This window comes from Falco cherrug, chromosome 8 (assembly GCF_023634085.1).
Source record: "Falco cherrug isolate bFalChe1 chromosome 8, bFalChe1.pri, whole genome shotgun sequence".
NCBI lineage: Eukaryota > Metazoa > Chordata > Aves > Falconiformes > Falconidae > Falco > Falco cherrug.
The window spans coordinates 34,279,445-34,295,263 of record NC_073704.1 but is presented as its reverse complement, the minus strand read 5'-3'; the positions used below and the strand labels follow the sequence as shown (position 1 = coordinate 34,295,263).

At 38.3% G+C, this 15,819-nt stretch overlaps 1 protein-coding gene across 3 annotated transcripts in view; it reads left to right on the top strand.

Annotated features, from left to right (window-relative positions):
• Positions 1-15,819, top strand: part of DPP10 (dipeptidyl peptidase like 10) — a 548,242-nt gene that overhangs the window by 516,517 nt on the left and 15,906 nt on the right. For all 3 annotated transcript variants that reach the window (XM_055719219.1, XM_055719218.1, XM_055719220.1), the window contains exons 14-19: positions 472-563; positions 2,149-2,196; positions 2,916-3,037; positions 6,934-6,981; positions 8,974-9,072; positions 9,181-9,250. In XM_055719219.1, the coding sequence (XP_055575194.1) occupies positions 472-563; positions 2,149-2,196; positions 2,916-3,037; positions 6,934-6,981; positions 8,974-9,072; positions 9,181-9,250 (479 nt within the window). The remainder of the gene's footprint in view (positions 1-471; positions 564-2,148; positions 2,197-2,915; positions 3,038-6,933; positions 6,982-8,973; positions 9,073-9,180; positions 9,251-15,819) is intronic.

Genomic DNA, 15,819 nt, shown 5'->3' with positions numbered 1-15,819 from the left:
TGCGGTGGGCCGAGGAAACTGCCCTCATGTTCTTTGAGAGAGGTTTTGCATTTCCCTTTGCAGCAGGTTTTTTCCTAGGCTCACACCGGGACAGAAACAAATTCTGAGAGGAGCCAGGGGTGCTTCCTAACTTGCAAGTCTCTGGTTCAGTTGCCAAAATTGGGAGCTACACTTAGACTTCCCTTGTAGACCCTGGGTGGAGAGGCTTCTTATTGTTTGTTGGCGTATGGACAAAAATTGTGATGAAAACTGAGATGATTTTAATGACCTTGAAAAGTTTTATCTATGGGAGGGAAAGGATACTTGAAGTTCAGGCCTGTCAAAATGTGAGGTCTGTGATTTAAAGACGTTATGTTGCATATTAAAGTTTTAAAAGCTGTAATCAGTAATGACATGTGCATACAGTCCTGCTAGGCAAAGAGAAATGTAACATGTACGGTGGAAGTTAATGTTTTCCCTGTCTCTCTCCAGGCTAAAAGTGAACAAATCAGTGTGAGACACCTGACATCGGGAAACTGGGAAGTTATCAAAATCCTGGCATATGATGAAAATACTCAAAAGATGTAAGCACTGTTCTCTTTGTCTGTTTATGAAAATACCCAACTTATTAAAGTGGAATCTATTTGACTAGCAATAGCATATCTAAAATGAAGCAACAATTATTTTTTTTTCATTTTTGAGCATTACCATAAATTTGACACACCTGAGTACATAAAAGCGCAGTTGTAAGACAATTTACCTTCCTGTGTATTACTGGGTGTGTTTTTATGTAGAAGAAAAAGGAGCATACCGTGACATCAATTGACTCTCTATATTTTTTTAAAGAAAAGAAATCAACACACAGTACAGCAGTAATAACATTTTGGTGACTTCTTTCCTGGATTGTAGATAAGAAGTCATAGCAATTTTTTACTACTTGATAAAACCCCAAATCTTCAGTTTTCATGCTTCTTTGGTTACAGCATGAGGTCTCTGGACTTTGGGAATCTGATTCAACCTCATAAATTCAAATTATATAGAGAGATTATCCAAACCCCTGATCCTCACCCAGCTCACTCGGAGAGAAATCTTTCCAAAGACCGACTTAGTGCTGTACTGGGAAGGAAATGCAGCACATACTTGGTGATTCTTGGGAGCAGTACAGAAACGACACAAAACATCTGAAAGCTCTATATAATTTCACTAGATCTTGGCTGGTCTTCACTTATAGCTGCACATGGCAGGAAAAAAAAAAAAACAACCAAACAACCCACAGATGTGTCTAATTCTGATTTTCCTTAAAATACATGATATTTCAGCAGCAACATTTTTGAGGCTGCAACAGTGTCTGTCATCTCCACTGGCACTGGAGAAGCACCCTTTCTGACCAGTCCTTCCAAGGGTTTTGAAAATACATTCGTAGGTAATTTTTAGATACTTCTCCAAGGTTCAGATGAAAAAATGAGGTCTGGATGCAACTCAGCCTGCAGAGAGGTGGCAGACTGCATGTGGGTTGTCTCAGCCACTTGGGAGGACTTCCTTACTCTTCTGCCTCTAAAGCAGAAACTTTATAGGCACCTCATCTGGGACACACCAAGGAGTTGTCTTGATATTCTTGCAGCAGCTCTACTAAATAAAGCCTCTTCCCATGCATGCAACCTTTTCTGTAAACCATTGCCTAGGGTGCTAGCTTCTGTTTCTAGATAGAAGAAAAAAGTCGATTCTACAGCTCAAAAAGGCTTTCAGGTATCATAAGGCCTATTGTAATTTATGATACCATTCCATTGTGACCTTTTTCTGCTCCTTGGATTTATATTGCAAACTGTTGGAGTGAAGGAGAAACTTTCTCTTCTGTATTTGTAATATGCCGATAGAGGTCCTGGTTGCTACAGGAGCTTCTGGGCGGTACAGGAATTACATAGAAAGCATGAAATACTGTGTTCATCACTGTTTCTGTATGAAATCATATAGCATCTGAAATAATTGCTCTGTATACTGGGTCTAAGTTTAATCTTGGGGCTAAGATTTATATAAAAGTATTTGATCTCATGTATATTTTGGAATTTTTAATTTTAAAAGTTATTTATGACGTCTCACACTTCTCTAAACACCACCCAAATCAGACAGTTTACCAAAGTGAGTTTAACCTTGTTTGTCTTTTGGGCACAGTTATTTCTTAAGCACTGAAGAATCCCCAAGAGGAAGACAGCTACACAGGTAAGTAATACATGTGGCTGTGTTAACAGCTTCTTCATCCCAAGCAGGAGGTGCTATGATGATGTTCTGTGAGCTTAATTGCTACTTTGGGGTTTGGATCATCATTTATATTGTGTAAAAATTAGTACACTTGAGCTGTAACAAAGGAAGAATCACAGCTTTTCAAAATTCAAAATGCTGATATTTTACTTGTTGAAAAAAACAGGAAATATTTTAACAGAAAATGTTTTTACCGCTATGTCTTCACTAGTCCTTTATAAGCATCTAAAAAGCAAAACCTAAATATAAGCATGTAATATGACAGTGTTTAAAAGTAGTGAAAATCTTCTAAATAAAAATAATATTTGTGGGGTTTAATCATGCAATTTAAAGTGTGTGGGCAAAGTACCTTCTCCTTACATAAATCTCGGTGCTTGAATCTGAAGTTAACGAGGCTTTTCATTAGTTAGTGTCCTACTAACACTGTTACCCCCAGCACTGCTAGTTAATGGAACTCCAATCCTCCTTTGAGCAGGCTTTGGATCCTGTCCATATTGCCCAGTTTACAGAACAGTAGTCCACTGAGTCATCTGAAAACAGTTTGCATCAAGCAAAATATAAGACAGTGATATTTTGGCGAGTTTAGGGACTGAAACAAATTTTATCGCTCTGATGAGCTGATTCTTGGTTTATTGTATTTTATTACAATGGAAAATATTTCTGATCCATTTTTTCTCCAGTGTATCAACAGTGGGATCATTGAATCGTCAGTGTCTCTCGTGTAACTTCTTGAAAGACCAGTGCACGTATTTCAGCGCAAAGTTTAGCCCCATGAATAGGCATTTTTTACTGCACTGTAAAGGTAAGTCATGCACAGCGTGTAAAAGTACTGTGTTTGCTTCTGAATTAATGTATTCCCTTGGGAAGTGCATTAGGCTGGAGTCTAACATTTAGCTCAATGATGTATTACTCAAAGTTCTGTACAGGGCTTATTGCAAGACTGTAAGTAAAGATGTTCTGTGTAAAACCTAAATAACCAGTGATGTCAGAAAGCTGCTCCATTCCTAACACTTCAGCCCTAGTAAAGGACATTGACTTTTAAATTTACCCTGAATAAAAATCCTTCACCAAAAAAACCCATGGAATTTATAGTGACGCTACTGTGGTTTGTGACAGCTTCATTATATTATGTATTGGGATTGATCTTGTGCAACTACACCTGGTTAAAAAATGAGGGCCTGCTTTTGATAACACTATGTCCCTGTATGCATATATGTGTACGCGCACAGTTTATCTATGCACAGTCACCGACATATGTGTATGTCTGTGTGTATCTATCAAAAAACAGGTATGGTTTAATCCACACAGACAGATCATCTTTAGCATTACAGTTGCAATAAATAACTTTTAGCTTTTTGTTGTTAGCTGCATTCCAGTAGCACTGAATAGCACCAATTGGGTTCAGAGTTTCTGTATAAACAGAAAACTAGAAACATCCCACACTGAGAAATTTATAACCCACATCCAGGAAATAAACACTGATAAATAAGATTCTAAAAACGGGTTGAGAAAAGCATAAGACAATCGATAATAAAGTGTTTAGCTAGACCTGTTGACCTTGAAACTTGCAGTATGTTACAGACAACGTTCTCCGAGTATTTTTGCTCAACTAGCATAAGATCGTGAAAAGTAGAACACAATTCATCTCAAATAGATGTGAATAGCCCATTTTATTTGCATGCATTTTTTCTATTTCTTTTGCAACTGTACATTTTTTTTGCACAAAAATAAAGTACCTGCCATCTTGAGAACTGAATCTATTCAAACAAACAAACTATGAATATATATTGGCTAAAATAAGGCTGGGTGTTTGTTTGGCGCTTTTTTTGTTGTTGTATGTGTGTGTGTGTGTAAGTGCACCTATAATACCTACCTTGTTGGAAAAATATATGTATATGTACCAACTGTATGGTTTATACATGGTTAAAGCTGTGACAGAAGTTATGGAGCTAATCCCAAGGCCCTTATCTGAGTAAAGACTGCATTAGTAATGAGCTCCTCATGGTTTAAGCGGAGGTTTCCCTTGTGCTGTACATAGTCCCTATGGGGAAAGTCTCAGATTCCTTTGAGAGAGAGGGCTGGTAAATTGGGAAGAGTGTTTTGCCCTGAATCAGCAGTGTGCTAGGGCCCCAAACCATAGCTTCTTATTATTATATTAGCAAAGTATATTCAGCCTGTTATTTTTGATGTGTTTCTTTGATATAAAAATGTGGATGCCAGTATGCACATGAAATTCCTCACAAGCTCATGACTTTCAGTGACTTTAGAGATAGTTTTCTGTTTGAGCTGGTAAGACGGTAAATCATCCTCCCAGGATTAAACCTGCACTCACTGAGTTGCAACCAGTAGACTGCCCTAAGCTGCAGGTGTTGGACAGGGATGATAAACTGTCATTAAGTTTTTCCTACCTCTAACATTAATGTATAGTTGTTCACTTGGAGTTATTCAGAGGTCTTCTCTCGTGTTTTATCAGTGCTGGACAATTACAGCAGCAGTGTGGCCCCCAGGTACTGCCACAGCTCTGCAAAATGCCTGTGGTGGGTTGGATATTTGACAGTATCGAAGTTGATGGCAACACCACCATAGAGCAGGTATTAAAACTCCTCTGCAGGGAGCTGCTTGTAAGAGTACAAGATAAACTGCTTCAAGGAGACAGATGACACCACATCTATGTGCATATACACTCATTTTCCCACAACAAAAAGCTTGACTGAATTGTTACAAAAGCAATTTGCCCAGAAAAGTCCTTGGGGGACTCTGGACTGGTTTGATCTGTACAAGTTTCAAATCTTCCACCTCCTGTTTACCCATGAGCACCTTTATTAGGATAGTTTTTCCTTCTTAGTTACCCTCAGTCAGGAGTTCTGTCTCAGTGTACCACCTGAATCCATCTCCCAAGACTCTCTCGAGTCAGGAGTTATTTCTAGCCCAGTAGATGCAGGACCAGCTCTACAGCCTCTCAGTTTTGGCAAGCACGTCCTTTACACTTTTTCCCCACTGCTTGTGGATTTTTCCTTTAGCACTTCATAAACACTAACAGATGTTAATCTCTCCACTCAAGTAAGATACTTCACAAAGGGAGTAATTGGTTTTCCCATTTTATACAGCAGGAAACAAGTTGTGGATTTGGTGTTAGTTATAGGAGGTCAATGGGAAATCCAAGTGTTGTGCTTAGTTCTGATGAGCTGCAACATAATGCCTGTAATACAAATCTGTCTTTCTCTTTTCTGATTGGCTTTTTAATCTGTTGTAATACCCCTTTTTCAAAATCTGTCATCATCCTTCCATCTTTTTAGTATGACAAATAGAGCTGGCCTGCAAAATGCCAATGCTTTCCCCTCCAAAAATGGTCTTTCTTAAATCAGAATTCAAAGCAAAATGACAAATTCAGAAGTAAAAAGAGCTGGAAAGAAACCAAAACAAAACAAAAAGGGACAGCTGAAGAAATTATTTTCTTGAAGAGCTAAGGCAGAAAGCGTTGATTTGTCAGCAACCTACCTGTAAGATTTTTGTCAGTAGTCTCCCTTGAGGCAGAGAATGAAATTGATAAAATCTTCCAGTGGAGGCTGTCAGGCTGTGAATGGCACCATGCTATTTTTTTCAGGTATTTAAGTTTCCCTAGGCTCATGCAATAATTAATTGAGAGAGACAACCTCTCAGGGTGACTCAGAACACATAAATTAAGCTCTGTCTCTGAACTGCTTTCAGAGGGAATCCTTTTTTTTTTTTTTTCCCCTTAAAAATATGAGTCTTAACTCCTAATTTCAGAGGGTCCATGCCATCATCTGCCATGGGTGTCCTCAGGGATTTCAGCATTTTTGCATCATCCTTGCTAGCCCAATAGTGACTGCCTGCATGTAATTTAAAGACCTGTCTTGCTGAGATAAAACTAAGTTTCCCATGTACAAATTCCATGTTGGGGGTAGGGAAACATTTTCTTTTGCAAGTTTACACTGGGGGATCCTCAGAACAGACACAGCAAACTCAGCTGTACTTCTAAGTGTGCTGAATGTTCGGTCACCCCAGTTTCACGTACCATCTTGTGCGTTTGCACAGTACCTATTGACATGGGGAATGATTCCTGGTGCTTTTAGTTTCTTAGTGGTAAAGTAAACATATAGTATCTGACATTACCATGAAATAAGATTTGATTACATTACACTTAGGTTTAACGGTGATGCTGTTGGTCTTGCAGAGCTGGCGTACCAAAGGAGCTGCTTAAACAGATAATTAAGCGAAATATGTGATAATTTTTCAACACTTTTCAGCTTTTCCATAGAAAATATAAGTGAATATTATCATTAGTTCACTTCCCAGTCGATCTAAAATTACTGTTTCTGAATGTCAAACTGCTGTGTTTTAGGCAGTGCCTTTAAGTGGGTGTGTAATTTTTTTTATTCTTCACTTATAGCTAAAACATGGAAATTAGAAAAAAATGCTCCTTCTGGATGCAGAGGTCTAGGCTGCTTGCTCAGGCAGAAGGCAGTCTCTGTTTCACACTTTATTGGTCCCGTAGTCTCAACTGTGTCCTTTGCAAGAGACACCAGTGGAGCTGGTGCTGTGTTTGAAGGGAAGCATGTGTACAGGGTGTCCAGGATTCGGTCTTGGGTGGTAACTGGTGCTCTCATCCTCTATTACTGAAATACTGATTATTAACTACCCTATACATCCTCTGTTTTTCTTCTCTCCTCAAAACAGGGCCAGGCATTCCAGTTGTTAGTGTGCACAGTACAAGTAATACTGCAAGTGAGTATTCCTGACGGAGTAGGTCTATCTTTTTATCATCCTTGATTGTTTTGGGGAGTGTGGGGGAGGGGAGAGGCAGTTACAAGTAAATGCAAACTAATAGATGTCTCATTCATACAAAGTTCTGTTAATTACCTTTTAGCAACATCGACATCTGCAAATAATAAGGAAGGAAGTTAATCAAATGATTAAAACTTTCCCCAGCTTTTCGGATATGTTTTATGCTAAGTGCAGATCATTCATCTTCTATTTACACTTGAGTTAATTAGATGGCAGGTTGGTCCTCATCCGTTTGGCTTTCTATGTAAATTATGCTGCTATTACGATATACCTTCGGTATTTTAGAGATGTTTTTAAAGTTACAATCCAATTATCTTGAAGTAAGGTACAGTCCTTGGATGATCAATCATAAAATCTGACCTACATATGATGAACTTAGTCCTTCTTTTATATTTCTCAAATTAGAGTGACTCCACTGACATTTTCAATAATGGCTAATCTAAGAATGAAGGTTTTTAGGATGGTATTCAATACCTCTAATTTTCAAGTTTTACTCATTGTTTTCTGTACATTGATACCAAAGCTGTTGATGTTTCCTCGCTGCCTGAGGTGCTCTGTAATGGAAGACTGTCCTTCAGCAGCTTAGATAATTCTCTGGTGCACTCCGCTGTGCCTCCACATAGCAGGAGGGTGTGAATTAGGGGAAAGGAGACATCTTTCCATTCAAAAGCACTAAACCAGTCCTTACATATCCTCATCTCATTCACTAGATTATCCCCAGGACTTTTCCCAGAATTCAGAAGTCCTGAATTGTACTTATCTGCATCCCCTCTGTCATGGGCCAGCCACTATTCAGCCATAACAGTGAACCTTGTCTTGCATGTTGAAGTAGCACTGATCACCAGCGTCACGCTATCACGTCTGCACTTTGGCTTCCTTGCCATAGCACACCAAGGGGAGGGAGTTTTATCCAGGCGTGCTATAGCCGATAAGGGGTAGCTACTGCTAAAAGTAAATTCATTGACTTCTGTACAGCTACTCAGTTCTGTGAAAGTAGACTTTTGCTCTTTATTAGTTAATACTGTTGGTAGTGAATTATTGTAAAAGAGATCTATGTACAGCAGTTAGAGGAAAACAAAGCAAGTCAGGATAGAAGGACATTGTTTGTTGTAACAAGATACCAAATAATGACGGAGATAATTTACCATTCATGTTTCGGTGCAAGATTAGATTATCCTTTTCAATTCATAAAAGAATGATTAAGGATTACTTCAGTTATTCCATCCTCAGACTATAATTATACTATTTTGGTTGACTGCCCAGAACAAACATTCTCCTTAGATTGTCTGGTTTGGCCCTAAGTGGAGGGTTTATTGTTTAATAAAATATAATAAAATAAATCTACATTTTAGAAGCAAGATCAGTAATTTGAGTAAAAAAGAAAATAAAAAAAAGAACTACTTAATCATTCTTTCATGTGTAAAAGAATTGCTTCAAATCTGTCTGCAGCTCTAAAACAAACTGAAGTCTTGCTCTTTGTTGGAAGTACAGAAGACAGAGAAAGACATGCAGTGATCAAGTAGAGCTGGGCTGGCTAAATATTGGCTTGGAATACGTAGCTTGAAAAGGATGCCTGCTTGAGGCTTGTGATATTGCCCAGCAGACTAGCCTTTCGCTGTAACAGCTGCTGTTAGTATTTGTCAAAGATACTAATATTCCTGTTGTTCATCAGCAATTTCATGGTTAGTCCTTAACAAAAACAAAACCTGTTGAAGCCAGAAAATGGAATAATGTATATGTTTTAAATTAAGCTGATTGTTCAGTTCTTGAATTGCAAAGCAGTTACATTATAAAAAAGTATTTGCAGAAGGAATTGATTTACAAGATTTATTATTGCATATTTGGCTCTTTAATTTTTTTGAATCTCCATTTATCTCTGATCTGATGATTTGCTATACCTTTCAACTTGCTTTTTCTTCCTGTTTCCTACAGAGTTTTATATTTTGGAAAATAATGCTATGTTGAAAGAAGCTGTTTTTAAGAAAAAGAATTCCAGGACTGAAATTAAAATGCTTCATATTGAGGATTACGGTAAATTTGACAAAATGTTATTTTACCAAACCAAAAGCTTTCTTACAATGTTACTGTTTTTCATCTGTGTAACTACCAGCCTTTAATGTATTGCTCTTTTCTTAAAAGAACTCCCTTTACAGTTGTCACTGCCAAAAGATTTCACGGATCGAAACCAGTATGCCCTTCTATTATTAATGTAAGTATCTGTGTAGAATCATTAAAAATAATAAAAAAGTACTTCACAGAAAACCTTGAACTCTGTAATTAGAAACTGTTTTTTTACCTTGGGTAGGAAAATTGCCTTATGGATTTGAGTTGATAAATCAAAAGGCTTGTTCTCAGGAGAATTTTGTTATAGGTGCTGTCTGGTAGAGATGCCTGGGTTTTTTTGAGCTTGTCAAACCTAGCTCAGCTTCATTGTACTTTTATGTATGCAAGGCACCGGCCCTTCTGATGGTGCAGCTGAGAGTGGTTCTGCAGTCTTTCCTGGACCCATACTGACACCTACCCACAAAGGATCTCGTTCAGACAATATGCTCCTTTTTATCCCAGATAGAAATGGGTAGAGTTTCTAAGAGGGGCTCAGTTAAGATGCATAGAGCAAAACTGCTTTTAGGAACACTGGAAAGAAGAAAAAAATATATTTTTGTGCACCAATGGCTGAAGGTGTTATAGGCATGATCCAGAGTCTGTTGTTGTTTGTAGAAAACCTCTATGGGAGGAAGGAGGTATTCCCTGGCAACCTGCACTGTTCTTTTAGAAAGAAATTGTGTATTTCAGAGACAGTCAGCCTCTTAAGTTGCATGCCTACAGAATGTATAGCAGAGGAAGAAAGCAGAGTCATAAATGTACCTTCAACCTACCTAGGAAAACTGGTGATGGCCACATCAGGGCATTTCATTGCTTTCCACCTGAGCCTAGCGTGGGTCTGGCATGGGTGTAGAGGACTTTTCTGTACCTACAGATCTTCTTCTAGTCCCATTGGGAAGGAATTGATGTGAATTTCACTAACAGGTATAGGAGTGCACTGCTAAATTCATGAAAATACCACGTTAGCTGAGCTGTGTCACCTGGAGTAGACCTGCCCTTAGTGACAGCAGAGATCCTTATTGTTGTATGTCAGGTCAAATTTACAAGCTTCAGCTGCTGAGCAATCCCAGATTCCTCTACTCACCTCAGATCTTAGATAACAAGACAGAGAAGCATTTTTCATTTTTAAGTCCAGTTTGTGTTCAGAACTCAGGTTTTTCAGTGTGGATGCTCTCTGCTATAAGTGGCTCCTGAACATGTTTTTCTTTTCTTGTGGAGAAACAGGACACATGGATTATTTTATCTTTGCAGTATTGGCTAGCCTGATCTTGGAAGCATGATTATATTTTAAGCAGCTCTCTTAAGTGTGCCGAAGGCAAACCAACTCTGAATTGACACCAGCAGCATTAGAGGGAGTTGCAAACACCTGCGCTTATTCTTTTCTTTCAAGTGCAAGGAAACACTAAAGTGTTTAGCAGTCTAATGCTTTCATTTTTAAGTGTCCTTAATAAATAAACCTGCCATATACAGTTATGGTAGAATATAAGGTTGCATGTAGAACCTAGAAAAAACAGAAGGGAAGTATCAGAAACCTGGAGGACGCCAAGGCCAAAAATGACTGGAAAACAAAGCTAGGGAAATACGATTATGGAATGGTTTTAGATACCAAGAGTTGAAATAACTGAGGACAGTATTGAAGCAAGGTCTGAATTTAAACTTGCCAAAGTTGCCAGTACCCAGTGAGTGAATAATGTGGCCAAGTCATAATGTACGAATATGTTTTATAATTGTTTTATTTTTTTATGATGTGCATTTGAGATAAAAAGGAAATTCACCCACTTAGGAATACAGATTGTTGTATCTATATTTATAATATGGAGACCCTGCTTTGTCAAATCCTTACCTTTGCAATACTGAATTCTCGATGTTAGTTTTTACAGGAGTTATTTTTAGAAAACACTATATACACTAATGAAAACATGAAACTGAAAATTTGAAATCTATCCTGGCTCATGTAATGTTGCACGTTTTGTGTCCCTCTCTTCCCTAGAAGAGAAAGAAGTTCTATTTCTTAGCAGCTTTTTACAGACTTAAACTTCCCAGCAGTCCTTTCTTGAGTTAAAGATGTCCCCAAATGAGATATAAAACTGAAAACTGTCACTGAAGTTATGGGAGGTTCCCTTGTGGGATGATTATTTGAGCCTAATAAATTCTGCTTAGCTCTTGAGAGAGAAGGATTGGAAACCTGTGTGAGTGCAGAGGGTAATTTCTTGACCCCCACGACTCCAGGTTGACATCTTAAGGTTTATTTCATTATCAGAAGTACTACTTTCAAAAAAAAAAAAATGCATTCAAGTCCAAGAACATTCCTTTTAAAGGAAACCCTGATTAGTTGTATATATAGTATAATTTCCCAGATACTTGACTTCCCTGAGTCCCAGAGTGATATTGTTGGGACTGATTGAGAAATACCCTGTTCCTACTGCTAGAAGTGTTAGACAAGAATTGTATTAGTGGCTGATAACAAGTGCTTACTTTCATATTCGTTAGCTGCACCTACTTTCTTGCTTTCTCAGCCATGAAAGAATTACTATTGTATTCCAGTGATTGAAGTTTGAAAAAGAATACTCACCAATGTCCTTGGTAAGGATGCTGGTTTAATTTTATATCCATATTTTGGAAAGGAGATATTATATAACATATTGATCCAGGCAACATACACTTTCATGTATATAAAGACAAGATATGTATCTGGGCAAGTGGAGTATTAGCAGATATGAAGTGGCTTTTGCTTTCCATCTCAGTAGTGCTGCGATTTGACAAGGACTTCAGAAAAAGAGGAGGGAGGGAAGGAAGGAAGGAAAGTAGGTGAGGAAAAAAGAATGTGAGTTTAAACCTGAAATTCACCTACTATGCCTCTGCAGTGCAAATTAAATGCCTGGTTCAGCTTCTAAGTGCATGTGGGCTTTGTCCCCTAAGCTGGAGGGTAAATATGGTATATACGGTTTAACAGGCTCTGACTGGCTGTTTGGTTGCGATCATTGCGTCATAGTCATCTTCCCTGTGTCTTACATTTTGCAGCATCAGGCTTGCCTGTGTGGTCTCGTCTCTGTCTACAGAATTTGTGTGCTGGTGGCTGGTTTTGCTGGCTCAGAATAAAGTGGTGTTTTGATGGCTGAGGTTCATAATTTGACAGTAAATTTTCACCAGCAGCGACTACTTCTGTGTGGTGTTAATGTGCTGTCTGGATCAATGGGATTACAATTACAATAACCGAACTTGGAAAAAGATAAAAGGGAGAAAGTTTAGTATTATTTATTGGAGGTTGTTTTTCAAATCACTGAAAGCTAGTAGCCATTTCAAAGGTGCACGACTATAATGAGGCTCCTGTATTCATGCACTGATGCCTACAGGTAAATTTGAACTTCCAGCATATGGCACCCAGGTGTCTTGAGTGTTAAGGCTGAATCCTGGAAGGGAGCCTGTACCAGTGAATTCTGGTCCTGGTGTGAAACCCGGGTGTGAACTCAGCACAGCTCCATGTAGACACAACTTAAGGCCTTGAATGTCCTGTAACCTTCATCACGCAGATTTTGTGAAGATTCATCCACTAGCAATTACGAAGTGTATACAAAGTGTACTGCAATGCTCAAATAAAAGATCATTCTATTGCTATGTCGAAATTTACATCCATCTGTATGGCTGGACTATCTAACAGCTAGATCTCATGTAGAAACCAGTTATGTTGGCTAGCACTATTTTTCTTTCAATAATTGTGATGCATAGGGCATTAAATGCAAGTAGATTATAACACTTTCCTTTCTTCCAGTTGTTCTTCTAAACCACTAATACATTTCACATTCAGTTTCCTTCTGATATAATACATACAGTGTAGCTATAGATTAGAGAGGTGTACAGTAATTGCCTGAAAGAATGATTATCATCTCTTTTCTATATAATTAAGATCAAAGTTTAAATTTCAGATCCTTGATTTTCTCATTATGGTTCACCTTTCTCATTAAAAAAGTTGGAAGATACACTCCTTGGTAACACATACAGGAAATGATTAAGTAAAGTCTCTGGCATTTAATCTAGGTAATAAAATGAGAGGCGATAATCATTCTTTATTTTTTCTAGAACATAATTAACCTCATTCCTTCAAAATCTGTAGATAATGTATCTTAAATGTCAGCATTTATTATTTAACGCCATTTAAAATTGTCCAATTATTGTAAAACTGAATCAGGGGAGAGATTGTTCTGATCTTTGAGGAGGAGAAAAAAAACAACACAGGTATTCTCCAAAGTTACAGTGAATTATCTCCAAGAGGTTTCTGTTTGTTTGTTTGTTTACTTGTTTTCTTATTTTTTGGTAATAAACAGGAATCATTTCACCTGTTATTGAAATGATGAAAGTCTTAGGCCTTGCAGAGGCCATCAAACCTGTTTATGCCTCCAGTTAATACACTCTGGGGACTGATAGCAAGATAAGACAGTAGGCTTGGAAGTGAAGACTTTTTTACAGCCTTGGGAATAACTCATTAAAAGACTAGAAGAAATGTAGAAAGGCATAATGCAAGTTTTGGGAAATATTTGAGATCTGAGATATGGTAACACTTTGCCTATTAATAGCTGCCTTGTACCTTTCATTAGTTATAAAGGATATTGCTTGTTTAAACTGGCAGCTGGTGCAAGTGAAGGAGCAATGCTTGGCTGCATGGTGAAGTGTAAAAATATGTGGTGGATTCCACTACTTTGATTGCAATATGCTTGCAAGGGGGGCATCCCTGAAGGCCTCTTTGTTTGGCCAGTTCTTCCCCTGTAAAACAGCTGCAAAGTTCACTTTTTAGGGGCATCCCTAAGTTGCATGAACGATCCACTAACTGCTTTGCAAAGCATCCATTTCATGCCTGTATCCAACCTGCCTCTGCCGAGTGCAGCAGTATTCCACTGCTCTCTTGGGTTTGTTACATCAAAGTAAATACCAATGCAGATGATGATTAAGAGATTGGGGTTTTTTTACTCTTTTAAATTTTTTTTCCCCATTCTTTGAGAACTTTAATATTTCACAGGGCCTAGAGGGGAACTCCTTTAGCTTAGGCTAAAAGAGAGGTAGATTGGAGGCTCGTTCCAGCTGTTTCATTTGCAGTAGTTGTCCTGGTGCTATGGGCAGCAGTGGATCTGCTCACTCCCTTTCCCTGTGGTGTTGTCCCCACAAAAGGCTTGGGGAGTCACTAAGCTAAGATCCACCTTCTTTCAGCCTCCCCTACTCCCAGTTCCCCCACAGCAGTACATATCTTCCTACGTAAATAAAACACTCATTTAATCTTCCTTAGCAACAGGCAGGAGGAGATTCAAAACTTCACCTCCTTTTCTTATGACACAGGACAGTGTTACATCTCTTGTTCTCAAAATTTCATTCTTTAAGTCTTTGGCCTCAAGGGTTTCAGAAAGATATTTTAAGAATAACAAATTTATTTTTCGTACTATGCTGTCCGCTTCAGTCCTGTCTTTCACATCATTCTACCCTAGTAATGGAATCACTTCTGGTGGTGCATTTGAATTTGTTTGGCCATATCTGCAGGGAGGAGTTGTTAACATACTGTCTGGTTTTAGTTGCAGTCCGCTATATCTAAACAGGGTATATGAACAGAGAGAAAACATTTGCATTTTTAAGGCTATTCATGTTCCCTGATATTTGACCAGTAATGATGGGTGTGCTTGTGAAAGAGATGCTCGTGAAATCTGAAAATGAAGTGGATTTTTCTATTACACAAGTTTTGCAAAATTATCTTATTTCCCTGCTCATTTTCACCATAAGCAAAAGATGACTCCTGTCAGTGGTATTTCATTGCATAGATTTAATCCTCTTGAGTTGTAGTCTCTCTCGCCTATTTACTATTAAGTTTCCTTTTCCCTATACCGCATCAAATCCACTGTCTTGCAGAAATAGAAGGAAAATAAGCAGTCATGGTAGCAGTTATTTGCCATATTTTTTTAAAAAAAAATTTCTCCCCCAGCTTGGTCAACCCTGTAACTTGTAAAATTCTTATTTAAAATCTTGCCGCTTAGTTTTTAAATGGTGCAAAACCTGGAACAAATTTTGCTGCAGTCATGATCACAGAACGGCAGATGAATACTGCTCAGAGTACAGCAGCAACAGCTTCTGGTAACATGATATTATTCCCCATAGGCTGTAACTCAAGTCATGAACAGAGACTTTAGTTTAAGGGTTTGGTTATAGAATCTGAAAGAACAGATTCTTCTCTTTTCAGCAATATATGAACTTACGATGAGCTGCCTCTCTTTCCAGACAGTCTGAGATGTCTGCAACTGCCTTGCAAAAAGCATACAAATTACCCACTAAGGTCAATGATATTGTTATATTATTGATGGCTTCTGTCTGTTTAAATGGTACCTCAGTGGTGAACTTCAGCAGTATGCCCGAGTCGTCAGCAGTTGTGCTGCCACGGTGGACTCATAATCCCAGGTGTCGTTGCTGTCAAAGGCACACGCTAGGCTGCTCCAAACCTTGAAAGTCAGGAGCAAAAATAAAAAAGGGAAAGTGCAAGTGCTGTCACTTACAGGGAAACAAAATGAATTGGGAAGAATGAGACATAGTCTTCATTTGAATTATTGTGCTTTTGTTGTTTGACTCTGGAGATGATGTGTTCTTAAGGTGAAGCACCTTAGGATGATGCATGAGTGATGCTGAAGAGCCTGTAGCTCCATGCAG